Source organism: Arvicola amphibius, chromosome 7, assembly GCF_903992535.2.
Source record: "Arvicola amphibius chromosome 7, mArvAmp1.2, whole genome shotgun sequence".
Taxonomy (NCBI): Eukaryota; Metazoa; Chordata; class Mammalia; order Rodentia; family Cricetidae; genus Arvicola; species Arvicola amphibius.
This window is the reverse complement of record NC_052053.1, coordinates 91,029,476-91,057,084: the sequence shown is the minus strand read 5'-3', so window position 1 is coordinate 91,057,084 and position 27,609 is coordinate 91,029,476. Positions and strand designations below refer to the sequence as shown.

The 27,609-nt window shown below is 45.1% G+C and overlaps 1 protein-coding gene across 1 annotated transcript in view; it reads left to right on the top strand.

Annotated features, from left to right (window-relative positions):
- The first annotated feature begins 4,204 nt into the window (after positions 1-4,204).
- The window catches only part of Nrxn3 (neurexin 3), a 1,492,393-nt gene continuing 1,468,988 nt past the window's right edge, over positions 4,205-27,609 (top strand). Inside the window, 1 exon segment of the mRNA XM_038336206.1 lies at positions 4,205-4,913. Within this exon segment, the coding sequence (XP_038192134.1) occupies positions 4,205-4,913 (709 nt within the window).

The window sequence follows — 27,609 nt, the reverse complement described above, 5'->3', positions numbered from 1 at the left end:
CCAATTAAAGTTCCCCCATTAACTCTAATTTGACTCAGTTTGGATGGCGAACTTATCTCCAAACCATTTACTGTGAGCAAGAGACTGGAATGCTCTAATGGGATAGCCTGGATTGTGTGATGTGAGATTAAAATGAATCTCGTTGGAATGACATAAACTAGGGTTGGTGGTTTAAATCTTTCACCTGTGGAATGAAAGGTGTAGCAACTGAGGATCAGAGCCAACATAAAGTCCCTAGATAGCCTCTACAGTCCTAGTAAGGGGTCTAAGAAGCAGTTAAGAAGGTTCTAGACTCTACAGGAAAGATTGGCCATTTTAGGGCTGGGTAGAGGATGAACATCATCATGCCTTCCTAGCCATTCGAGTTCTAGACACTGTCATAGCTCTTGAGTCTGTTTCAAGCTCAACTGAACCCCCATGGCCACTAGAGAAAGGAAGGAGTGGGTGGGGAGGGCAAATGGCAGCCAAATCTTCTAAACCATCCTTGTGGCGAATAGCCCACATGTCAGAGTTGTGTGAGGTCTCCCTTGCATCCTAAGCAGCCGGAATATGAGACATTTGCAAAGATGTTCACCCAACATAAAAACCGTGCCGTTCGATAATTATGTAAATTAGCTGGCAATTGGATAATGTCACTCACTTTCCCTCTCTTGCTTGGTTCCCACACAGCAGATAAGTGTGTGGTGCTTCAGTATCACCCTCAACCTTCCTTGTGGGCTCTGGAGCCAACCACCTGGTCTCCAGCTGCCCGTGCTGACCTGTGGCTCAGGGGTAGGTGGCCATCGACTGACTGGGTGAAGAAGGTTCTGGTTTTCTTGGTCCCATTTCTTGAGGGAACAGAATTTCTTCAGAGGCACGTTCTGATAGATGGTTGGAGAAAGCTAAAGGGTAATTGCTGGCAGCAGCTGGCTAGAGGCTTTGGATACCTAACACAAGGTCATAGACAGCTTTTGGACATCTGGGAACATTCCCAAAGGCCATGTATGGTAATGTCCCCAGTTCAAGAAAGATACATGAGAGCTTTAGGAGAGAATGTGGACAGTCAATAGTGTGTCAGGTCTTGAGGGATGTTGGTGTCTCCAATGCTAATCTGATTGAGAGGGAAGGATAAGAGTCTGAAGGCAGAGGCTCATCTACATAGATCAGTATGGTCACCACAAAGTAGGTTGGGTAAGTTCCCACAATCCTCTTTCATCTGGACATTTTCGTTCTTTATTCATTCATGGGTTCCCACAGACAATTAGACAGGTGTTGTTTTATCTTCCAGAACCACTTGGGGTTGGCATCTTGAAAAGTTGGGGGAGTACTCAGGAGTGTTGTCACAGTGGGGCCGTGCTAAAGCCTCTGCATGGAACAGAAGTCAAGGACCTTAGAGCAGCTCTTGAACTCTGTTTTATGGTTCATTCTTTGTGTAGACATTCCACCGCTCCTGTTCTATGATAGTGTCCTGTGGTCACACTGTTCTTTCCTCAGTCCCCAGGGTGTTGCCACAACAAATCATCTGGTTCTAGTATGATTTACTGTCTCTGGAGTACACTTGTCCCCTACTAGTCCTGATGCCTTTGTGTGCCGAAGAGTGTCTTATGCTACCCTGACCCAGTCAGTGGTGCCTGGAACGAGCTACAGTTAGGTAGACTGGAGTTTCCTCTCTCATGGAGAATGCCGCCTTTTCTCTTGGTTGGCATATCTCACTCAACACATTGGTCACATTCTTAGAGACTGTCAAGTCTCTCACCTTTACTTCCTGTTACGCACTTTAGGCCTCATACCTCCCACCCACTCCACTCCAACAGTCCCAGCCTGTGCTAGACTCAAGACTTGTGCATTGATTATTATTCTGGAAAGTTCTCCCTGAATATTTGCATGGCTAAATTTCATCTTGTGACAGACAAGATGTTTATGATATTGACATATAGCTGTGATGTGAATATAGTTGACTTTGTGTTAGCAAAGTGACATTAATAAGCACACACACAAAGAAAGCCTGAATTCTCGGTGGTTGGCAAACACCTCTTCAAGTCAGCATCAATATATTCCTATGTTCACATCCTCAAGCCTATGAGGATACCCATGCCACACTCCAGGAAATACTGCTTGGGTAAAATCCTTTCATAGGGCCAAGAATTTTCTGATGATGGAGTTGATCAGGCTCTTGTAGACACAGATTGTCCCTGTTTAAAGGGATGGCATCTTCCTCTTTAAGAAGGGGAACTATCTAGCTTTGCTGATGTCAACATTGTAAATAGAACTAACTGCAGTGCTCTCACAGAGAGCCACTGTGAATTATCAAATGCAGCAAGGGGTAAGCCAGTACTTGGACAGTCCTTGGAAATTACACTTTATCTGAACAGAGAAATCACCAGCTTGGTTAGGTAGATTAGCAGCTTCTTTCAGGAACCAGGTCCCAAGTTCAGTGGTTATTGCTGGCTTTCCAGTCATAATCAATAATTGACTCTGTCTATGGCACTTCTTAGCTATTCTTAATTTTTCTCAATATTGTACATGTATATATTACTCCTCTCTGTCTCTGTCTCTCTGTCTCTCTCTGTCTCTGTCTCTGTCTCTCTCTCTCTCTCTCACACACACACACCTCATCTACCCATTCCTTCTCATTTTGGAAATAATAAAGAAACCACCGATATATATTGACCACTTACTATGTACAAAGTTTATGCTGGGACCACACTACACAAACCTAACTAATTTTTCTCTTCATCTTGGAAAGGGGCTATTATTTTGTTCACTTTTCAAATTATTAAGTAGAAATGGAAATAGGCTAGCAATATTGTTTTATATTTTATGTACAGGAACTAGAATCTGAACTCACCCTTTCAAATTTTTTTATCATAAAGTTTGTTATTTTTAAAGAATGTTCCCCTAATATTTGTTTAGACAAGTAGGCTGTTTTGCTTACTCATTTACTTCCCCTGATTTTCATGTATATATATTTTTCTAAAATATAAAGTCTTAGGCCTCTTCTACTTAAGTAGTGGATTGTAAAATTGAAAAAGAAAAAGTTTTAATATATAAATAAGTAAACATTATATATGGGTATTTGAATGTTTCAAAATGTTAATGCTTCAATTTTGGCTCTTTCAAAACAGTATGCTGATATAGCTCTGGGGACTTTGCATGATATTTGCATTTTACAACTGGAAAAACTAAGTCTGTCATTAGGAGCTGGGCTCAGGGTCATGCCCTGGTTACAGGAAAACTGGGTCCTTGTCCTGTGGGAAGAACCTAGCATTGAAGGAGTATCTAGAATTGCCTGGTTGGCATCTGTACTCCATCAGTCTTTGTACCTTGGAATGTTGGTGCCTTGAGATGTTGGTGTTTTGGAATGTTGGTGCCTTGAGATGTTGGTACCTTGGGATGTTGGTGCCCTGGGATGTTGGTGCCCTGGGATGTTGGTGCCCTGGGATGTTGGTGCCTTGGGATGTTGGTGCCCTGGGATGTTGGTGCCCTGGGATGTTGGTGCCTTGGGATGATGGTGCTTAGCCCTAATCTTACTCTCTTCTCTCCCTTTCCCAACAGGTCTTTTCTCTGGAGTCCTGGGAGCTGTGCTATGGGCAATGCTGCCTCCGATCAGCACCATGAAGCCTGACTCTGCTTCTGCTCTGCTCTGGGCCCCACTCTGCCTGAGTACTCAGTTGCTTGTGGTTCCCCTTCCCAGAGCCTGCTTCTGCTAGACAATAGAACCTTAACCCTGGTCCTTCGCTTGGGCCTACCTTACACCTGGCTCACTTCAGTTTCTTCCTACTCCGCAACAGCCTGGGGCTCTAGCCCTGATCTTGGGCTCCCTGGCTAGGACATTTGCCGGGAGGAACACATCACTGAAGGCTTGTTCCTACCCTGAGCTCCTTCTCCTCCTTGAATCAAGGCCTCCGGATCCACCTGGATAGCTGAGATCTTTTCTTGGAGAAAGCTACTTCTTCCTCACCCCTGCCCCTGGTTTGCCCTACCCAACATCCCCTTTCTGTTTCTTCTGCTTCTTTATTGGATTTCTTGCCTGTGTGCCCGTCTAGGGCTGTGTTGTTGCCTTTTGCCTCCTTCCTCACCCTCGGAACACTCCGGAGTGTACTCTTCTTGTGTGTTCTCTGTGCACCACCTTGTCTTTCCATCACCAAAACCTACCCCCTGCCTCCCACCCCCAGGACTGTTCCCTGGCCCTTCTATTCCTCTGTGCTCTGGCCCAGCAGCCACAATGAGCTTTACCCTCCACTCGGTTTTCTTCACCCTAAAGGTGAGCATCTTTCTGGGCTCCCTGGTTGGGCTCTGCCTGGGTCTGGAGTTCATGGGTCTCCCCAACCAGTGGGCCCGCTACCTGCGCTGGGACGCAAGCACACGCAGTGACCTGAGCTTTCAGTTCAAGACCAACGTATCCACTGGGCTGCTCCTGTATCTGGATGATGGTGGTGTCTGTGATTTCCTCTGCCTCTCTCTGGTGGATGGCCGAGTTCAGCTCCGCTTTAGCATGGACTGCGCTGAGACAGCCGTGTTGTCCAACAAGCAGGTGAACGACAGCAGCTGGCACTTCCTCATGGTGAGCCGCGACCGCCTGCGCACTGGGCTGGTGATTGATGGCGAGGGCCAGTCTGGGGAGCTACAACCTCAGAGGCCCTACATGGATGTGGTCAGCGACTTGTTCCTCGGTGGCGTCCCTGCTGACATCCGACCTTCTGCCCTGACCCTCGATGGCGTACAGAACATGCCTGGCTTTAAGGGATTAATGCTGGATCTCAAGTACGGCAACTCAGAGCCGCGGCTTCTGGGGAGCCAGGGTGTCCAGTTAGAAGCAGAGGGACCCTGTGGTGAGCGTCCCTGTGAAAATGGTGGGATCTGCTTCCTCCTGGATGGCCATCCCACCTGTGACTGTTCCACCACTGGCTATGGCGGCACACTCTGCTCAGAAGGTAAGACCCTCCTGCAACCCCAACCCCAACTTCCTCTCCCACTATAGATCTTCCTACTGAGTGGTTAGGTGAAGGCGGGAGGGCTGGATAGAAACCAGCTCTATGTGCAAGTGCAGTTTCAGCTGTATGCTATCTAATTGGGCCTCCTTCTCCAAGGAGGTGGTAGAAACTCATCTCCTTGCTCTCAGTGGGGAAAACACAAGATCTCAGCAGGAAGGGAAAGCAGGCTACTCAACCGTGTCCTGACTCAACTCAAAGGGCTTGGCAGAGTAGACTGCAGAGTCTGGATACAGCTCAGCGAGATTAGCACAGAGTGAGAAAGAAGAGAGTGATTGCCAAGGTGGCTACCTCCTTGGCTCCTGACTCCTGCAGACTTGGACTCCCGTGGGTGGATGGGAAAAGTCCTTATCACATCTTCCTCATTAGTTAGCCTAAGCAGTGCCTGTGCAGAGAATGGAGACGGATGGGTGTAGGTTCTGTACATGGCCTGTTACAATTCAGTCTTGTTATGCTACCCCTTAGCCCACGAAAGGTACCTCGAAGGCAGTCGGGGAATTGTCTAAGAGCCTTCTGTCCTTGTGCTAGCAATGAGATTATTTCTTTAGAAACGAATTCCTTTCCTGAGTGCTCCATATACTGAGGTATGTGTGAAGAGCCCTGTTCAGTGGAATCCCTCAAACTACACTAGAAAACTGCCTATGTATAGCTGCAACTTGAGACAGAGAGTAAGGGATGGAGAGAAGGGATGGAGAGAAGAAGGAAAGAAGAGAAGAGCGTGAAGGAGAGAGAGGGGGGGGAAAGAGAGACAGAGAGAGAGAGACAGAGACAGAGAGAGAGAGAGAGAGAGAGAGAGAGAGAGAGAGAGAGAGAGACTTCCATTTGGTATTTCAATATGACAAACACAAATAAAATATAAACCCTGGCCCACTGCAGTCACTGCAGCCTTAGATCGCTGAGGTGATCAAGCATATGAGAATTAGTAAGACAAAGTGTATCCTGAGAGAGTAGGATGTGGAGGACACAGAATGGGTTATACCCTCATTCTTCTTGAGATGCTTTGTGTTGTCAACCCATTGGGCCCCTTCATGGAGGTGGTGGCATTCTTTAAGGAAGATCAGTGGTTCTCAATCCTATCTGAACACTGAGATCCCCTTGGGGGAACTGAGAAACTTTCAAGTCATACACAGGCATGTTAGACCAGCATCTCTGGTGGGGATGGGGTGGGATCCCAGTAACCCTGTTTTTAAGCCTTCTCATATGATCCTTACTTACAATCAAGGGGAAGAATCCCCTGGCACAGGATCAAAGAGGTCAGAGTGATGTAAGAAATTAGGGTCTCTCTTTGGGTTGTTGGTCTCATTAATAAGAGAATTTAAGAATGGGCTCAAGTGGAAAGTTGAGGAAATTTTTATTAGATTAGAAAGCAAATAAACAAATGGCAGCTGGGCTGTGAATCTCAGCAGCTTCGCAGTGGCAGAGGGGAGGAAGTAAACCTTGCCCTTCGGGATCATCTGGCATGGAGGTCAACCACATGGTGAACAAACAGCCACGTGGTAGGGAGGGGAGTTTTCAAGAAAGAATAAGGAAGTGCCAAGTGCCAGAGGAAGCATACTTAGGCTAGGACTAGAATCTGAAATAGAAAGGCAGAAGAGAAGGGAGAGAGATGTATGTCTGAAGTCCTGGGAAAGGTTCACAAACCCAGTGGACCTCACAGTGGCTCCTGGGGATGCTCTCGGGGCTCTCTAAGAAGGACGATCGTCTCATGAAAGAAATGACTATTCCAGTTAATGGTGAGCCTGCCTTCCAGGGGTGATCCCACCTCTCTGAAGGGTGGTCTCTTAGTCATATCATTGACTTGCCCAACCGGAATAGCAGGCCTCAATTCAGGCCAGAGACTTCATTCTCTTGACCAGGAGGGAACAGTTTTCCCTCACTGGGCTGTTGCTGCTGTGGCAAGAGAGTGGAGCCCGGTAAGCATCACGTTCCCCCCTTTGTTCAGCTAAGGGCCTACTTTGGGATTTGTTTTTGACACTGTATTTGTGGGTGTTCCTAAAACATTTTGGGAATGGTCCATACCTTATAAAGCAGGTTATGTTTGATGTAAAATTTTACATACTAGGAGCTGTATTAAAATATATTTTTAAAAGTTAAAACTAAGTTTATTTTACAGGTGGAACATGTTGGAGACTGACATGTTGGGAGCTGGGTAGGAGGCCCCATGGCAGGTTGTGCTTGGGCTCCTGTGCAAATATTTCCCCACTATTCTGCTTCTGTCCTTTGCCAGGCCAGCGTTCGCATTCCCCTTCTTGTGACTGGACCTTAGGAAAAGGAGATGCTGGACATACACACTATCCTTTTAGACCCACACACATATCCCACCTGAGGTCCCCGGACCACTTGCTTCACAAGATAGTTATGGAAAGGGTTCAGCACATCTATAGGTAATAATGTCACGTTGTAGTGTTGAAGGGTGGGGCGCCCTTGTAGGCTTCGATGTTTCCTCATTGAACTCATAGGAGAGAAAATTGGTGGAGAAGAGGACCAGCGTTGACTTCAGCACATGAGACCACGCTGTTGGAATATTAAAAGGCTTCTTACAAGCAGGTGCCTTCCGGAACTGACTGATGCTCCACAGCTTCTTGGCATCGGAGAATGTTCTGCCAGAAGACGCTGACATGATCACTTGTTTTCTCATTTGCCCGGAGGATCTGTTCTGCTCTCAGAACTTATATTGAAAGCTAGCATTCTTCCTTTGGAGGGACCAGGGCGTGTGCAAGTGTGTTAACTTGCTGGTTCTCTATAATTGCATCATTTCTCTCTCTCTCTCTCTCTCTCTCTCTCTCTCTCTCTCTCTCTCTCTCTCTCTGTGTGTGTGTGTGTGTGTGTGTGGGGGGGGTGTTTCAAAAGAACTCATTTCCTCCAGGCAGGTTTGGATCAGCACTTTCAGCAGGAAGAATCAACACTGTATGTATGTGTGTGTGTCTGTGTGTGTGTATTTGTATATGTATATATATATATAAATTTTCCTTTCTCTCTTTATTTTTGTATGTATGTTATTCAGCCCTCAGTGCAATTTCTTCAGAATAGATTTTTGAACGCAGTTGATTTTTTTAATGCTTACATGCAATATGTATATTTTAATAATTGTCCTTTCTGCAAGGTTCAGATTTCTTCTTCTGGACAGTAAGGAGCCGAGCAAATAGACTCTGTGATAACTCACATCTAGCTAGTCTGAAAACAGACTGACCCAAATGTTTTGGTGAACACAAATATCAGGGAGGTAATGGGATTTACTGTGGATGGCTCGAAGCTCGCTGATCCCAGTAATTGTCATCATGTCTGATCAGTCGCAATATCACGTAGCAGACGTTCACAAACTCATGTTGCCTTCACACATTGTGAAATTTGGGGTAGTAAGCATAAACACTCACTTGTAAAATATGGAGGGGGAGAAATCAGAGCAGTCTCTAAGCATTGAGGAGACACGTATACAACGTGGCAAAGAGCCGAAACAAATGCCTGCCATTTCCCTAGGGGTAGTGTGAAGCGGGCAGGGCACATGTAACCACAGCTCTTTTCTCATCAGATCACACACACCACAGAAGAGAAATCAGGGTGCTTTCCCACAGTACTGGGGCCTCTGTATCACACATCCAATTGTCACAGTTTGCTGGTGGACCCTGACATTTGATCATGCGAGGGTCTGTTTTGTACTTTACCAGTTCTGAAAGCAGGGGCCACTGGGTGGGTTCCTACAGCTTCCTGTGGCTTACTAGGGGCCTGTTGGAGATGTCATTTGTAGTCCATCTGTTTGTGCCATGACCTCTCTGGCTCTACGTGCCTCAGTGGCTCCAGAATGTGTCCATCCTGCACCCCAGAAAGAACACACAGTTGCACCCATCTCTTTGTATGTTTTGGACTATTACATCTGAGAAGAGGAGAAGAGGTAGATAGATGTGGGGGACCTGGGCCTGAGGCAGTGGGCCCACTGACTTCTTTTTGGGGTGAAGGATTGTAAGCTCTGGCTGCAAATAGACCTCTGACCTTGCCAACACCAGTGCAGCTCATGTCCTCACTGATAGTCACACAGAGCATTATGGCACACAATGAATGTGTAGAGAAGAGGTTTCAGGCTCTTACTTCTAGAGGTAGTATGTTTATAAACAAAATTCTCTGGTTCTCACCCAGTAACTGGGCATGAGAACAGAAGAAGGGCATACAAGACACACCAGTTTAAAACGATGACTGTGGTCTGGAAATTAGTGAACGCATGGTCCAGCGCTCTCTCTGATTTCCTTGGCTAGTTCAGTCCTCTGTCCAGAGCCTTGAAGCTTTGTGGCCAGAGAGTTCCTCAGTGTCCCCAGCTTCCTCTAAGGACAAGTTTCCTCATAGGCTATGGAAACTCTGTCATTACCTCAAAATCAGTTGAGATGATTATTTTTGAAGTATTCTTAGTTATGAAAGTACACGCTCTGAATTTCTCAGCAACTTCAGAGTTGTGAAGCTTCGATTCACTGCCAAGGCACATAGAGCTTAGTCCCAGTTTCCCTGAAGACTTCATTTAACATGAAGTCAGCCTGCTGCAGGGAAGACGGGGCCGAGGAACAATGGAGAACAATAGGTTTGGGCTGACCTATTCCCTTGAATGACTCTCATGACATGGTGCTTATCTATGTCACATACCATTTGGTTGACTGGTAATTGGTTGGACTTGTATCTCATCACTGTCTTTGAATGCCTTCCAGAAAGCAAATTTCAATGACTTTTCTTTTCAAAACCAGAGAATGGCATCCATCCAGGGGAGACTGCTTACTCTTAAGCTTTTACTGAGGGTCTCAGCCCATTGCTAAGGTACCAGGGATGTCTCGGTTGGAACCTCTGTTGGAGTAAAACATGGCCATGTCCCCTCCTTTTCCTGAGTATAAACCATGTTGCAATTGTAACGTGGCTATCTTTGTCAACTCTTAAGGCCTTGGAAGCCTGGGGACAAGGACGGACGTGGTGAGCAATCAGAGGAGAAAAGTCAGTTTCCTTTCCAATATTTCTGTATGGAGGAGGTAGAAAAGCAGAAAGATCTTACAATGGACACAGAGGAGGGCCTGTGCTTGGAGCCCTGACTTCCCACCTAGGATTCAGGCTTGTGGGATCAGCCCCTGCTCTCCCGAGCCCCCGCCAGCCAGTCAGCCAGTCAGCCAGCCAGCCAGCAGGGGCTGTCGCTAAACGGAGCTTGAATAGGGGTCTGATTGCTCCTTTTCCCTCCTTTCCTCCTGATTACCAAGTGAGATTTCCTGGGTATGCTGTATGCTAAATGGCAGAACAGCCGCCTGCCACTTGCTCCAATTATCTCTCTTTTAACTGCTGAGGGAAGAACAATTTTTCTAATCTCCCCCCCCCCCATAACATCCCTGCCTCCTCCCTTAAAGAAGTAAGACCCTCTTTCCTTGTTCTCCTGTCAGTAGGCCGAGAGCAGCCTTTTTCCTTTGCAGAGGCCGAACACCAGCTGCAAGCTGAAAAGGGGGTGGGCAGTGGGGAGCGATTTGGTCCACATTCAGCGAGGTTGAGGGTCAGGCAGGCATTGTGCCAGGAGCCTTGGAGTGGCACGTGAACTTGAATTTGCATTTGGTAATGAGATGCCACAGGCCCCAGAACTGGGGGCTAATTATTTTCAAGACCCCTATCTCCATTTGCAGGCTTCCCTGGAAAAGATGCTTTCTAGTTCCTGGGGCAGCTGCCCATCAGCTGAGTCCTCCCTCCTTCCTTTACAAGGAGGAGAGGTGGGGGTGCAGGCTGCGCTTGGGGGATGGGATGAGAATGTACGCATGCCCTCCGGTCACCGGATTGCCTCTATATTCACTGGCTCTACAGTGTGGTCCACAGCAATGAGAACCCAGAGTGTGACAGAAGTAAGAAGTGTGGGGTGTGTTTGTTGCTTTTTGTGGACAAAGTAATAATGGAGTTATTATTACCACTGCCATTGTAGAATATCACCATATACGTGACATTCTGCTGCATTCATATTTATTGGCTCACCTACTCCCCACAATCCTGCGCGGCTGATGTGGTTGAACATCTGTTTTGCAGATGAAGAAAGAAGGGCAGAGAAATTTGGAACTCCAGCAAAATTTAGTATCGCGGCTAAGAGTGTGATCCCGGGGACAAAAATAATCCGGACCGAAATCTTGTCCTGTCCATTTATAGACTGTGTGTCTTTGGATAATGTTTGGGAAGCTTCAATATCTTCGTTAGCAATAATCAATAACAACAGCCACTCCTAATAACCACAAAGCATTTGCCTAATACCCCTATGGGGGTTACAACTGCTTTGTGTGCAGACACCCTCAAAAACTGCTCTTGATACAAGCTATAGTTCTAGCTTGTAGGTAGGGAAAGTGAGAGGCAGGGGATTAAATAATCTGTCTACGATTTGCAGATTTGCAAACGTGGGATTGGTACCTAGACTCCCTTAGCTTCGAGCCCACCCTCTTCACTGGGTTCTGTTATGGTCATAAGAAACCAGGCATCAGAGTTTTGGGGGACTTTGAATGAGATGAAGTGTAAAAAGCTATCTGCTTAGACTTTGGGATGCCTGGCCTGTGTAAGAACAGTGCCCATCTGTGAGGTCTCACAGAGGTTTTGAGGCATTCGTTTGAGCTTTGCCCACCCCCACCATTTTCCTGTATCTCAGTCTTAAAGGCAGCTGCTGCCTTCTCTCAAAATGGAGCACCCAGGCCCTCCAACATGACATTTTACTCCCACTAAAACTCCCCTCATTAACACAAATGGCCTGTATACCCATCGTGCAATGGAGCGTTGCTTCCCTGGGTGTTGAAGATAAGCAAAATGTCAAACTCCTGTGCAGGAAGTTATCAGCTGGGCCAGTCCCAGGAGCCTTGCTGTTCCCAGCCAAGGGAAAGCAAGGGACAATATGACAGAAAGTGAAAACAGATAAAAATTACCCTTTGGTTCCCACCCTCAAGACCCTGATTTGCAGCGAAGTAACTGGAGACTGGACCCAGGGGTCTCTCGGCAGTCGGAGCACAAGGACAACAGCTGGAGGAGCATCGCTGGAGGGGGACAGCCTCTTTAGGGTTACCATTGGCTTCCTAGGTACCAGGAGATGCCCATCACCCGCTCAGGGCTGGTGATTAATGGAGGCTCCCAGGTTCTTTTGTCAGTCTCCTGCTTTCCTGCTGTCTCCTGTTTTCCTTCACACGTGACACAACCAAACTCCTTTTTCACGTTTCTTCTCTTCTCTTTTGCGTGTGTGTCAGGGGGAGGGGCAGGATGACAGAGGTGGGCTTATGATGTTGAAATTAAGCCTTCACTAAATCTTAACTTTGCTTGAGCCTCTTATAAGGCCCTAGACCTAGTTTTATATTTGCAAATGTTTCTTTTTCTTAAGGACCCCCAAATACCATAGGCTTCAGGTACCACCTCTGTGCACCGGCCCTGGTGGAGAAGACTCGTTGCTGTCCAGTGATAGCAATGCCACTCTGCGTGTGTGTGTGTGTGTGATTCCCACCAACCAGTGCCTACACTTCATCACAGACACGTGTGCCCCTTTGTAACCAACAGAGTTGGAAAAGCTGTGGCTGGGGAGGGAGGGAGGAGAGAAGGTGTAGAGGAACACATGTCCGTCCATCGTAGAGGGGAGGAAGAGGGAGCTTCGAGAATATCCAGGGGTAACGGGAGAAATCGTTTGCAAGTGTTTGCTGCATCAGAGGAACAAGCTAGTCATCCCCCTGGGCTTTTCTAGCTGAACTGGGGCTCTTTGATTTGGTTAGCTCTCTGGGGACTGTGTTGCAGGTGACAGGCAGTGGCTGGCAGAGGAGAAGGACGAGGTCTGGCTCCCCAGGTCTGTCTTTGTGATCTAGTTGGAAAGTGGCACTGACAGTGGGTTGTCATTAATGCTACTGCTCTCCAGGAATTGGTGTCTCTGGGTGACCTATTTAAAAGCGACATGGAGCCCCCTTTAAATGTGTCATTGTTTGTGCCTGCTTTCAGGCCTTGACTTCTGTCTGTGAGGTTCCTGACTGGTGTTTTTCCCAGCTCTCTCTCTCTCTCTCTCTCTCTCTCTCTCTCTCTCTCTCTCATTCTCTCTCTCTTTCTCTCTCTCTCATTCTCTCTCATTCTCTCTCTCATTCTCCCCCCCTCTCTCTCCTCTCATAATCCCAGGAACCAATCCCTTGAAAAATAAATTGACCTCATAGTCATCCAACTGAAGTCCCTACATCTGTTCAGTGATAAACCTTGCTTTGCATCTAGTTCTAGAAATGATAAATCCTTTCAGCTTTTGTGAGAGATGGCCCTATCCCAAGGAAAACATGGGCTTGGAAGGTGGCATTGATGACAGAAAGGCAGGGCAAGAACTGCAGGACCATCCAGCCCCTAGTGTGCAGGTTTTCTAATTGTGAAACACATTTAGGAGCTTTATTTAAATGCCGTGTGTGTGTGTGTGTGCATGCACATGCATGCCAGTGCAATCGTGTGAGTGTGTGTGTATGTATACATGTGTGGAAGCCAGAGGAAAACCTCAGTTATTATTCTGTTTTCCAAGCATTTCCCAGTTTACCCACTCCCTTTGTTTTTAAACGTAAGGTCTCTCTTACTAAGTAGCCGAGGGTAGCCAGCTAGTGAGCCTTCAAGAGTCTCTTGTTTTCATGTCCTCAGTGCACCCCACATTAGAAGCAAACTCCGGTCCTCATGCTTACAGGGCAAGCACTTTGCCAGTTGAGCTACTGCCCCCAAGTACAGTGTCTTTGTAGCTAATAAAATGACAGGGGAGATTTTCCTTCAAGTGTCTTGGTGAGACACTATTCATTGCTTTCTTGTCATTTTGCGTCCCATCTGCCAGTTTGATCTTCCTGAAGTTGTCTATGTGACAGGGTGACATCTACGGAAGAAAGGCTCTTCACAATCCTGACTGCTGGATGCACTGGGGCTGGAGTCTCCGCCCTAGGAGACAGGGCAGTCCAGGCAACCCCAGACACTCCTGTGGGCATGATGGGAAGGATGCTGCCTGCAGCTCTGGAACAGAGAAAGTGCACCGAGAGGGCACATGGCTTATTGACTTAATAAGTTGCTTTCAAATAAAAATGAGGACACCACTTGCGAGACGAGAGATAAGCTGACTAGCAGAGCTGAAATCTCTTGCTTGTGATCCAAGTGGCAAGAAAGGGGCCAGCCAGCCTGGGAGGTCAGTGAACACTCAAGGTTTCTTCCTTCCATGTCATTTTCTGAAGCCTCTTGCCACTCCAGATGGGGCCCTGTTTCTTGCGTGTTTAGTCCCAAAGGGCTGAAGGAATGGGGAAGAGTGGACTTGGAGATTGATGAGCCTCTGATCCAAGGCCTCCCAGAAAGACTAATCCTCCTGCAGCATGTCTGCTCCATCTGGTCAGAGAAGACCTGGGTGCAGCTTGAACAGAGGTGATATGCACTAGGAAGGTGCCGGAGCCTGCCTTCTTTTCGGGGGATATGCCGAAATCTGAGGGGGCTCTTGTACTGCAGAAGAAATCTAGGAGGCTAGAGGTGTGACCTTTGGGGGCGGGTTCTAATGTGTTTCTATGGCTTCTAGCTGGGATCTGTCAACGAAGTCAAAGTTCATTTGCAAGGTGATGAGTTAAAGGCAGCTTTAAGGCTGTATAGTTTAAACTACTTATTTCTAACTACTAACCTACATTATTTAAGATCAGCAGGCTAGTCCCCTGTAGTCTCCCGTAATGGTGAGGGCTTGGTGTTTCTTCAGGTTAGTTTAATGTATCTGTGATTAGCTCAGAGTATCAGAGATTCCTGTCATTAGGACCCCCTGTGCTTCCAAGTCACATGGTCACTGTCCCCTTCCATTTAAAGCGATTCTTTGTGAGCCATGTAGGGAAGAAGGTTGAGTGTGAGGGTGACTGAGTCTAGATGATTTTTCCTTGTGTGTGTACACCTGTGTGTATGTACATCTCTCTGTGTGTGTACATGTGTATGTGCTCACTTGTTTATGAAAGCTGGGGGTCAACATTGGTGTCTTCCACTACTCGTCTCCACCTTATTTTTTTGAGACGAGGTCTTCTGCTGAGCCTGGAGTTCAATGACGTTGCAAGCCTCTGGGATCATTCCCAGGGCTGGGAGTACAAATGTGGCCCACCATGTCTGGCTTTTTACATGGGTGCCAGGAAATGGAACTCACAAGCTCGTCCTGGTTTACTTGCTAAGCCATCCATCCCCACAGCCCATTTGTGACTGATCTTAAATAATGTAGGAAAGACGGATCCAGCCCCATACCCCATATGATGCTTTCAGCCCTAATCCAAGCTACGCTCGGCGTCTCAGTTCAGTAGCGTTCTCTTCTGTGTTGTTCTGTGGTAAGCAGGTGATTTACGCTCCAGTCAGTTTGTTCCCAGGGAGTTTGCTTTGAGTAAGAGTCACTGTCTTCTTCCATCTCTCCAGGACGTGTGGTCTTCCTCTCTTCTCACCCAGGCTTTAGTATCTCCATTTCCAGTCTCCTAGAAATCCTGAACTGTTGGTCTACAAGACGATGAGAAGTTCTGGAATGCAGTGAAGTAGAGGGAACTTGATTGAATTTTTTTTTTTTTTTTGCCAAATTTAACCTGGTAGTTTGGGTCTTATATATCAAAAGTGTGAGCATTTTTCTATTAATCCTAGTAGGATGTTTTAGTTTTCTTTGTTGTTGCTGTTTTGTTTGTTCATTTTTTTAAAGCTAAGAAGAGGAGATAAAGTAGTATAGGGTAGTATAGGTAGTCCTGGAGACTGACCTTGGAACCATATGCCCTATTCAGGAATGCTTCCTATTCTGAAAGTTTGTGTGGCTGTCCCATGTTCTTGGCACTGGTGGGCAGAAATCTCCCAGGGAATGACTTAGACTATGCTTGAAGTTGTTCCCATGTGGGTATAGACTGGAATCTAGTACACAAATTCTCTCCTGAACCTCAAAGAAGCGAGGCTAGTCTTGGCTCTTGACCAAATCAGCTGACAGGATATCAAAGAAAAAGGAACAAAGTCTCATAAATTTCATGATTTAAAATGGTTTGCATTAAGATTTTATTTTATAGGTATGAGTGTTTCTCCAGCCTGGATGTTTGTGTGCCCCGTACTGGCAGAAGAGGGCTTTGGATCTTGTGGAACTAGAGTTATGGAAGGTTGCGAGCCACTGTCTAGGTGCTGGGAACCAAACCTGGGTCTTCTGCAAGGGCATCAAGTGCTCTCAATCACTGAACCATTTTCTCATCCCCAAACAATTACTTTTAAAAGAAGCTGCGAACATTATTTTGAGTTCAAGAAGTGAATTTGAGTTGCCCAGTCTTCATGGACCACACACATAGGTTGGGAAGTGGGTGTAGCTGTCTCAACAATGACAATGTGTATGAGTTGATGTGTGTTTAGGATTGGTGGATTTTAGACTATGGGAAGTTAAAATGTGCTCATTCCAAGTTTTGGCCTTAAGTCAAGCAGAGCAGAGCTATTTTTCCCCCCATGTGCAGAGCAGAGCTATTTTCCCCCCATGTGCATAACCAATGGCTACATTTTAATGTGTCTGTTGGTTCTCTTTGACTTTCCTACCCTTAATGTGCATTGTGATTGCTTGGCTGGGTTTTCCCATTTTTGTTGCAGAGGTGTATGTGAGGATGGACTCTCCTTGGGAACTATAAAGCATGAAGCTAAGCAAGGGGGATTATTCCTTTTCCTTTGTGATATATATGTAAATATATATGTATATATATGTGTGCATATATATGCATCATGTCTGATACAAAGAAGACACTTAATAAGAATTTGTCACCTTAACACCTTAATGGAGCATATTTTTGTATGTGTGTGTGTGTGTGTGTGTGTGTGTGTGTGTGTGAGAGAGAGAGAGAGAGAGAGAGAGAGAGAGAGAGATGTTTCAAGTGAATACCTATATATCTGAGTTTGCATATTGGTATAATATTGGTATATATTGGTATATAACATGTGGGTAGATTCAGGTTTCTGTGCATATGAGTCTGACAGTATCTAGTGAGTAAAGGAATCACTGAAGCCATCTATCACCTGGACCATAATGGCTACCACCAGAAACACCATCTCTCTTTCAGTGGGGAAAGTATTGTTTATATAGAACAGCTCTTACTGAATCTATGTTAAGCATATACACATTCTCTTTGGTTTGATCTACTTGAGAATGTATTCCAAAGACTGTTTTTTGGGTAGTGTTTTTTGTTTACAAACCAATGGTTTTCTGTAACAATTATAGGCAGCCGCCAGCCTGGGATCATGTAAAATGCTTGTGAAATAGCTGTTTGAGACATGCATGTTGTCACTAAAGATGGAGAGGATCCATTAGTTCCCGTAGACTCCCTGGAGAAGATGAGCCTCACTGGGGACAGGATAATTGTCCTTGATAAAGGAAAAGCTGTCATATAGAGGAGGAAGTGGATACCTAGGTGGAAGAGCCGAAGGAATGAGAATTACAAAGGAAGAATTACATGATAGTTAGAACTATTGGCCCACAGATCACATGGCTTGTGAGGTGCAGAGGGTTCTGGAGTGGACCTGGGAGGAGTGTGCCTGAATATGTACATGACTTCAACTCAAGGTCTCCTTGGCTCTGGGACTCCCTGCAGCCAGACCCTCCATCCTGTTTTATCATGTACACCTGTCTTTCAAAGGCGTGTGGGAGATAAGTCACTAGATAGTAGCTTCTAAAAAATGGTATCAGGAAGAAATAGCCAAACATAGTTATCACATACGCAGGTTGTTCGTACATAAATATCCTGCTACAGGGAGACTATTTGTAAAGATGTTCTTTGCTAACAAGAGATTTAGTTCAGAAATTGGCAACCACCCATCAGAGTAGAACTCGAATCTATATCCTCTGTAGTAATCACTGTGACAGCATCTCCTCTGTGCTGTCAGGTAGAGGTTGATTCTAAAATATCCCTGATGCCGGCTTGGGTGTTCTTGATGGTCTTTGGCACTCTGCGTGTTGTTGCCTTGTTGATCTGGCCAGGGGTCTCCAGAAGGTACTCAGTTACACTTTATTCTTTGGAGGCCTCACAGTTGCTAATATTATCCATAGCTGTTATCAGCTGAAGAGTCACCTGCTGGGGGCAAGTTTAGGCTCCATAAGAAAAAGTCCTTTACAAAGCAGACTTTGATGTATGTTCATCAATGGGGTGGACTATGCCTTATGTTTCCTGGAATAGGTTCATTTGTTGAATTTTCACTAAGCGAATGACTGTTATCTATCAGTATGGTCTCTACCATTAAGGAACTTATAGTCTAGTTTGGAAGCCCATCAAACAGAGAGGCACACGTATAGCAGAATGCTCTATGGCCAGAGTCAAGAAAGGGAGTTTGAAGTAGGAAGAAACCTCACAGGAGGAATTCTGGGGAAGGACTTGTAAATTTTAGTTGGCAGTCTAGGAGGAAGGACCATTGGGGCAATCCTAGGAATCAGTTGGATCTTGATGCTGTTTTCAGGACTCAGTGTCCCTGGATGTCATGATCTGAGGACAATGGAAAGCATGAGAATAGTTAGGTGGGGAGACCATCAATGCTCTATAAGGATGTTGACCAGTTTTCATAGATGAAAAACTTTGGAGGCTTTTCAGTGGGCTAAGTGAGAGGTAGATTTGAAGTTTAGGCAGCGTGCATGAGGTATTAGTGATTGGAAGGCTGCAAGCCTTCTGCAAGGCCAGAGGGAAGCCATTGTGGGGGTCTATGACCCATATTGGATGAGGAGTGATGGGAGAAGGGCCAACTACACAGATGCCAAGGAGAAGCACTCAATAGTTGGACAAGGATGGACATTTGGGTTTGGATTGTGATTGTATGGCTCTGCCTCATGCTAGTTGTGGAAACTTGGGCAAAGGACTTTATTTGTCTGTGTTTCAGTTTTACCATCTGGGACATGGCATGATAATAGTGTCTACCATTTAGGGCTGTCTGAGAGTTAAAAGAGTGAGTGGCTGGGGTTGTGGCTCAGTGATGGAGCACTTGCCCAGCATATACCAGGTCCTGAGTTTGATCCTAGGACTGCCTAGAACAATACCTGGCATAGGTATGCATCAAGTGAATATTGGGTATTGCTCTTCTTCTTCTTCTTCTTCTTCTTCTTCTTCTTCTTCTTCTTCTTCTTCTTCTTCTTCTTCTTCTTCTTCTTCTTCTTCTCTTCCTCCTCCTCCTCCTCTTCCTCCTCCTTCTCTTCTTCTTATTCATCATTATTATTATTTATTAAAAATAAAAAGGGGGAATTCTGCTGACATGTTTTTCTGTTTGTATATGGCACAAGGAAGCTGGCAGCAGGCTTGAGGTGAAGGTGAGAAATAACACATTTTAATTTCACCATGTCCCTCCTCTTCAGAGACTGTGGGTTGTGTAGATGTAGGCAGAAGCAGTGGTTAGCACCAGGGGTGGGATTGGTTTGGTGTAGAGGTCAGGGACAGTACAAGGGAAAAGGAAAAGCTTGGGTGTGGGAAAGTTAGCTCACGGAAGGAGCATGGTTGAGAGGGAAGAAGCCTAAATTCAGACCCTTGGGAACCTTCATATCCTTGTTCTGTGGAGAACAAGGAATCTCTAAGACAGATTCCAGTCGATGACTAGAGACATACAGAGGGAAACAGTGGACAAAGGAAAGTTCTCTAAAATTCATTGCTTGTGAATATATGAAAGAGACCCATATTTTCAACACAGTTGAAATTGCCCTTGAATGTAATAAACTGGCTGGAAATTGGCATCATTTGTTTCAAAGACTATTCATGTTAGTTTTTCTTTTAACTTCAATTAAGTGAGGTCTGTCCATTTGAAAACATGCCTACAAATGGGATCTCGCTTCTCCTAGAGAGGTAGCCAATCTGGGGGTGTCTGAAGCTTTCTACATTGTGGCATTTCTGTTTCTTAGAACACCAGGACTTCATGTGAGTCAAAGATCCAGAGGCCTGAAAGAAACATACCAGAAAAACAAAGTAAATTGCAAGTTTGATATCTGATTTGAAACTCATGCTTTTAAAACCAAACACAGCGTGGCTTCTTTAGTTTTTTTTTTTTTTTCTCTAGAGTCAGGTACGTACTCTTGAGGGTATCCGCTCAATGTTTTACACCTTCTGAAACTAGAGGTGGGATTCTTCTACCTTCTGTGGTCCCTTTGGGCTGAAAGATCAAGAGGCTTCCCCTTCCTAAGAATGTTGGAAGGCCCAGCTCAGCTAGCAGCATAAGTGCTGGTAATTAATACACTTGTGGTTGCTTTATCTCTGCCCAGGGGTGGGGTACTTGGATAGGAAGCAAAATGCTTCTTAAGGAAGTAGAGGCAGAATCCAGGCTGCCTGCTTGCTTCCCTCCTCCCATGTCTGACTCTCAGGGGCCGGGAGTCGGGGCTGTGCCCATGTTCCAAATGCTTGCTCTGCAGCATAGGTTTCCAGGGATTTCAGGACACAGGAATTTTCACCCAGCTGTGTTGTGTGTTGCTGTTCAGCAATCTGAAGTTGCTTATCCAGCGTAAGTCAGAATGGGGAGCCTAGGGAGGGGAGGGACGCCTTCTAACATTTTTCTAAGCAGAAAAAAAATTGAGGTGTTAGGGACCCAGCTGGTGTGTGACTGCAACCAAGAAATGCAGCCTACATAGGCATACGTGCTCACATAAACCCCCTCATTGAGGCTTTGAGGTGCGATTTGATTGGGACTCTATCCTGTTTCAATGAGTACTTACTAGTAGGCCAACTGTGTATCCGGTGAGGCACTGAGGAGGGATGGGTTCATACTGCTCCATGGATGCTCTGAAGGCAGAGTGAAGATGGGTCTCTGTGGCCCAGGGGTCCCTTTGTGTGCCTGGCATAATAAAGACTAAAATTCAAGGGTATGGCCAAGATACTACAAAGCTTTCCTGGGTTCACTGTCCTTGTACTAGGAGCTTCCCTAGCCAGTGAGGATCAGGAGTGCAGCTTGAAGAACCAGGATGAAGACAGATCTGTGCTCAGCACCAGCTCCATGATGGCTCCTCAGTAGCTCTCCATTGTGAATTGGGTTTCACCAAAGTCTTATCAACTGCTTAATGGGATAAATTTAGTGTAGGTGATGGTTAGCTAATTCTCAGGAAGCACTTACTACACTTTGGGGACTGGTCTAGGTACATGTGTTAATGAGATCTTTTCATTCTTCAGTTGCCCTTACTGTCGGGTTGTTTACCTGGTTTTACAGATGAAGAAACTGAGGTTGAAGAGGGCAAGGCAATTTATCTGCTTATGGAAAGAACTTAGACAGTCAATGTCGCCTTTCAATTCTCAGATACCTCTCCCTACTCCTCCCTTTCAAATTGGCATTGAACAGTGGTTTCCATGATTATCACAACCCAGCCCTTTCCTGGTTAGCCTAACTGAGGTGTCTCTGGCTTTCAGGGTACTCCCTATATCACTGACTGGCTTCTAAACTCCCTCCCTGCTTCCTTCACAATTTGACCGATGTTTGCTCTGCTCTGACATGACCTGGTTCTGTAGAAGTGGTTTGCAGGCTGCCGTGGGCCCCCTACTCTTTCTAGGGCTGGGAGTCATAGACATCTAGAGTTGGAATTCTATGTTATTTGCATCTTTCTCTCTCTCTCTTTTAAATTAAACCCTACATTTTTCTCTGCTCCCCTCCCTTTCTCCCTTCTCCCCTCTCACTTCTCTCGTAACTCCCACACTCCCAATTTACTCAGGAGATCTTGTCTTTTTCTCCTTCCTATGTAGATCGTGTATGACTCTCTTAGGGTCCTCTTTGGGTCTAGGTTCTCTGGGGTTGTGAATTTTAGGCTGGTTTTTCTTTGCCTTATGTTTAAAAGTCTCTTATGAGTGAGTACATATTATGTTTGTCTTCCTGGGTCTGGGTTACCTCACTCGATATGGCTTTTTTCTAGATCCATCTATTTGCCTACAATGTTCAAGATGTCATTATTTTTTTCTGCTTTGTAGTATTCCATTGTGTAAATATACCACGTTTTCTTTATCTGTTCTTCAGTTGAGGGGCATCTAGATTGTTTCCAGGTTATGACTATTATAAATAATGTTTCTATGAACTACTTGCATCTTTTTAAAACCAGGAAATCCCCCACTACCCCCAGTCAGTTTGTTGTTGATCTTTTGTCACTGTATCCCATTTTTTCAAACTTTTATGACAGTTTTTAGCTATATTAAATTACAAAAGTATTATTTTAATTCATACAGACCCCCTAAAATAAGCATTTTATTACCCTACAGTCTTCTGAACATCACAGTTCATCTTTTTAAATCAGTCGTTACATTTGTCCTTTGATAACACGTGCGTGCGCACACACATACACACACACACACACACACACACACACACACACACACACACTTTACATTCAGGTTAATGCCACTCTAATCCTTTTCTTAACTCCTTCCCATTATTATCACCCCCACCTCTGCATTGAACTTATCCCTACATTCATATCTTTTTCTCTTTTTGCTTTGTGACCCATGGGTTTAACCAGGGCCATCTATGTGACCATGATAACTATTCCTTGGCACACGGTGGGCTCATCAGTGGATAAACAGCTGAAGAGAATGGCTGCCACTTCTCCAGAACCAGTAGCCTGGTTCGGCGGGGAAGGGTAGGGCCATGTGGGTTCTCTAATGAATGGTGGTTGACTGCTGATAGGCTGAGTCTTGTGCAGAAACATCTTATGTAGCTATTGGCTGTATAATGCCCAGAAGATAGAATCCCATCACTCTTTTCCTTGTATTAGGTACTTACATCCTTTCCACACCCCCTTCTTCCACATTGTTACATGGAGGAGGTGGCATGAATATCCTGTGTAGCGCTGAGCACCTGATCATCATATATTTTCATGTATCTCCAGCAAATACATGTCTTTGCCCTCGCTATTCACTGTGAAGAGAGAGGTATATTTAAGACTGAGAATAACATTTGTCTTTTGGTATAAATAAAAGTATTTAGAAGATAGCCACTATGTCAATTTAGCTAAACAACATTAGTAAGTTCCCTCCTCAAGCATAAGACCTCCTGAGCCTGGGATTTCTAAACTAGGATTATAGCATTAGGCGTGGATTTCCTCTGTGGAGCAGGCCTCAAAGCCAATCAGAGAGTGCTTGGAACATGGAGGGCATGGTTGCTCCCACAATGCCCTGCTACTGTTGTGCCCGTAAATACAGCCTGCCTGGCCGATTGGCATTGTAGGTCATAGAGCTCTCAATAGAGGGAGGTGAAAATAGTGGTGTCTTTTCTTACTTGGTTGCCTACATTGTACCTTTTGGAATTGTGAAAGCTGTACACAGAGGAGAAAGCTTCCACCTCAGGTCTAGGCTGATTTCCCTATTACATGCATGACAGGTATAGAATGCTTTCAACCATAAAGTTTTCCAAACCAGTTCTGAGGGGTGTTTGAGAGAATTGATAAGAGCATGGGTTGTTTTAAGGGTTTCTTGGGGGGGTCTCCATGACCAACAACACATTAGGAGGTGCCCCACACACATTCCTGGGAGTTTTGTTTAATAATCCAGGAGTATCATAAGCAGCATTATTCAGGCATGCAAGCTCTCACCTTGCTAATTCTCAGTTTGAAAGTTCGCTTACAAAGTAGTAGATTTCCATGTGGCTTTTCCAAGCTCTTTGTATGAAACTGGGTTCTAAAGAGGCTAGTTGACTTGCCTCGCAATGTCTTGAGGACTACAAGCAAAACTTGGGTATCACCTTTGCTGTATTGTACCAAAGAAAAGGTGTATGGTTAAGGAGAAGTGATTGGTGTTACGGAGATCTTGTTGCCGAGCCCAGTCAGTAGTGACCTGAGCGTGTATTTGCCCTGAGTTTACACATGCAACGTGCGTTTGTGAATATAAGGAGCATGTTGCTATGGAAAACATAAACTAAACTAGTAAATCTAAAACTTACCACATGAGTGTTTGAGGTGGGAAGAGTGACTGAGGGGAAAGTAGTAAGAGAGTGGGCTGATGACATCTGAAGATGGAGAGCCATCTGCCTCCACTGTCACGTACTCGATTTCAGAACAAGGTTGACAGGAACTATGTCTCTCCCTTTCACTTATCCGCTTAGAATATGGCTTGTGGGTAATGACGGGTGGACGGATGAATGGCTGGATGACAGGAATGGGGTAAGGAAGAATCATCAGTGGGATATCCTGGGGCAATTGGCTTAGTCTGGAAGTGGGGATACTTAGAACTCAGAATCTGGAAGGCAAGAGCTTAAAAGACACATTGTTGTGGAGAAGGTGACAATGGAAGCTGCAGTGAATGTCATCGGCTGCCAGCCTAAAGCAACTTTTCCCTCAAATAGCTGCACAGCAAGACTCCCACCTACAGCCCAGAGATCAGCCAAATGTTAGCCAAACAGCTGCCTTTTCTTCCTGGTGTTCAAGTTTTAGTTCCTTCCCTGTCAGACCCTCCCACCTACCACAGGAGGAGAAATCAGCCGGTGCCCTGATCAGTCCACACACTCTAGCTATTGTTGCTAAGGGTGTTTGTATTTCAGAATGTTGGTAGAAGTCTTAGCTTGGGGATCATATCTGAGGCTGGGGAATCAGCTTCTTTGCCAAGGGCGCTTCCTGGGTTTTAAGCTAACATTTCCTGACTTAGTAGGTTGTAGGCACTGTGAATAACTTTACTGTTTATTCCACATTTTATAAATGGGGAGACCAAAGCACAAAAGACTCCCCAGTCTACCCTCCAACCAGTAGAACTCAGACAGCCACTACAGTGAGGGATAGCCATCCTCCATAGACACAAGAAAAAGAAGCACCAGGCACTGTGGTTTCGTGATACCATATTCAACTTTTTACAGCTCCGATACTGTGCTGTTTTTCTTTGGGTTGGTAAAAATTCCTTTTCTTTTTAAGATACAGGGTACCAAAATGTCGGATATATGCATTTGTTTTTCTGGGTAAAATTAGAACTCATTAGCCTCCATTAGTTTCTGGAATTGCTTTACACTGCTTTGAGTGTTCAATAGCTAAACAGTAGTGGTTAGCTAAGAACCATGGCTGTCGGTGGTAGCTGCTTCCCATGTATGTTCTTACCAGAAAGGATATATTTGTATTTATTCCCCCTTTATTCGGAACTTTTATCAGAAAATAAAAACCTGCAGCTAGGCATGACCTCTGAAAGCACATAATTTATTTTTATTCAGCATTTATCAAGATGTTTTGATTGCATAGTTCAATTCTGAGAGTTTTTACCTTTACATCACCATAGTCAGAATTAGAGCAAGCCTAGAATACATTTATCAAGGGGCCATTTTTTTTCTGAACAACCCAAGTAGGCTTCATGCAATTCCTAACTCTATTTTGTTCAAGTTTTGATAAACCATTTCTTATTATTCCAGTTCATTTTTACTTTACTTGCTATTATTTTAGCAAGGTCAGTTTTGCATCAACATGTGTTCTATTAGAAAGATATGATTCATTGGTCAGTTATTTGTGTGTGTGCCTATAGGATTTTAGCTAGATAACTTCCATCATTAGAATGTTCTTTCACGGTCATTATTTCTAGCATATTTCAGTTTTATCAGGTCAGATTTGCAGGTCTATATTTTTATCAAGAATGTTTCAGTCTCTACCCCACTCCCAATTTTTAGTAAATAACACATTTCACCATGTGCATTTTTAGCTGCCGACAGTTCTATTTTGTGTTTTTCCTTTCTTCCTTCTTGACACGTGTGTGTGTGTGTGTGTGTGTGTGTGCATGTGCACACACACGCAAACAAACCCATTTTTTGCAGTTGGAAGAACCACATTCTCTTCTTGTATTATGAAAGTCAGTCTTTGTTCCTGATGGGTTCTCATTATACTTGAGGGATCAAAATACCCAGTATTGTTTATTGAGATAGGTGATTTAGAAGGATTAAGAAACCCACTGAAGGTCATATATAAAGTGAAAGCCATGTGCTTCCAAACCACCTCAGAATGTAGTCCCTTGTGTTTGGAGTAAGAATGTAAAGCCGGGGTAATCTTGGGGGTACACCTTATACTTCCAACTTTTCTTTGAAACTAGCACAGTTCCTACCAATATGACCTCCCTCAGAATTAGAATCTAGGGCCATAGTTCCAAGCCCCTTGGCTTCTCTCTACTTCCCAGCTAGGCCTGCCTTAAGCCCTGTGTGCATTGGGGTGACATGATTTACAAACAAGCTGGACCAAAAAAGGAAAAATCCTCTGGTGAAAAAATGAGGTCAGTGGCAGAGATGGGGAGGGGAGGGAGTCCTGGCCCTTTCTCTTCCATCCTGTGTGCATCCTGGCCCGCAGCCATCAGGTCAGTAGCCTGTAGTGCTATTGGGAACCAACATCTGTGTATGGGGGGGGGGGGTGCGGGGAGAGCAGGGCAATGCCAGTGCACAAAATGTTCTTATGAGGAGGCCTGTAACATAAGAGCTGTCTGTTTCCCAGTCACTCGGGACTCCCCCTCTCGGAACGTATTTGTCCGGATTACTCTGAGGGGGATAGTACTGTTGTCTAATAGTGGCTTCAGATTTATCAAGGGATTTGTTTCATTAATTCCAAAGCATCGGGCAGCAGATAGATTAGAACTCAGCCTGTGGGGAGGGCCTACATCCTCCCCACTCTTCTAGTACGAGGGAGGCTTTCCTTTCTTCCTTTTAGAACTGTCCAAGCTCCAGGTTTTAGGAACTTGCCACGGGGCAGTTTAAAACACTGTCCACTGATAAGATGCATGAGTAGGTGTCCACAGAAACAGGTAATTCCCCGGTCTGTCCTGAGCTTTCTCTGTTAAAGGTCAGAGATTTGGCTGCTTGCTTTCCTTTCCTGAATGATCCGACCATAGACTTCCCCAGTGCCTGGGTCAATGCCCTGGAGCCTGGCTGTGGAATGATGGGAAAATCAGTGAGCTGGGAGGCAGATGACCTGAATTCTAGCTCAGATATATAGACATTTAGTCACCCTTTTCGGTTTGTGCTCTCTCTTCTTGGTCTCACAGTATTTTCTACCATGCTATGTCAATAATCATAATTACTGTTCATGACTTGATTATCAGGCTGTTTTGGGTGTTTTCTGCAGTTAGACTCTAAGCCTTAAAAGTACAAGTCTTGTATTTATTTACTTTGTTCATCTGCTGCCACCCTTGTGCATTACCCACTGTTACTGGGGCATGGATAACATGCAAGAAACAGGCATCAATGAAGTGAACTTGAAAACAGAAACAGAAAAGATGATCCTGGCACGTGGCCTATAAGCCCAGCATTCAGGAGGTTGAGGCAGGAGAATTGCAGAAAAATTGAGGCTTGGCTGGGCTACAGATTACAACATTGCCTTGGAAACGGAACAAACAAATAAAAACCTCCCAAAACAAGACATTTTAAGACATCCCAAGACTCTTCCTCTTCAGAAATTCGGTTTTTCTTTTATTCACTCAGAAATAGAGCCAGCTTGGTAGTATTGTTTTAGACCACTTTAATTATAGTACCACAGCTGTTACAAGATAAGAAAAGGAGCTGATTAATAATAATGATGATGAGAACTTTCAAAAGCAAGTGATATTACTTTTAGGGACTTTCCTTTCTATTACTTAGAAGTATCATGTCTGCCTGGCTCTCTGAGCTCTCTTTGGGAGGGCCTGTTAGAGCCCCAACCGAACCACGTATTAATGGGATAGAGACTTTGCCCAGGGGTTTCAGACCCTGTCTGTCAGGTCCAGAACATCACAACCTTTTGCTTGACAAAGGAGGTGGGGGG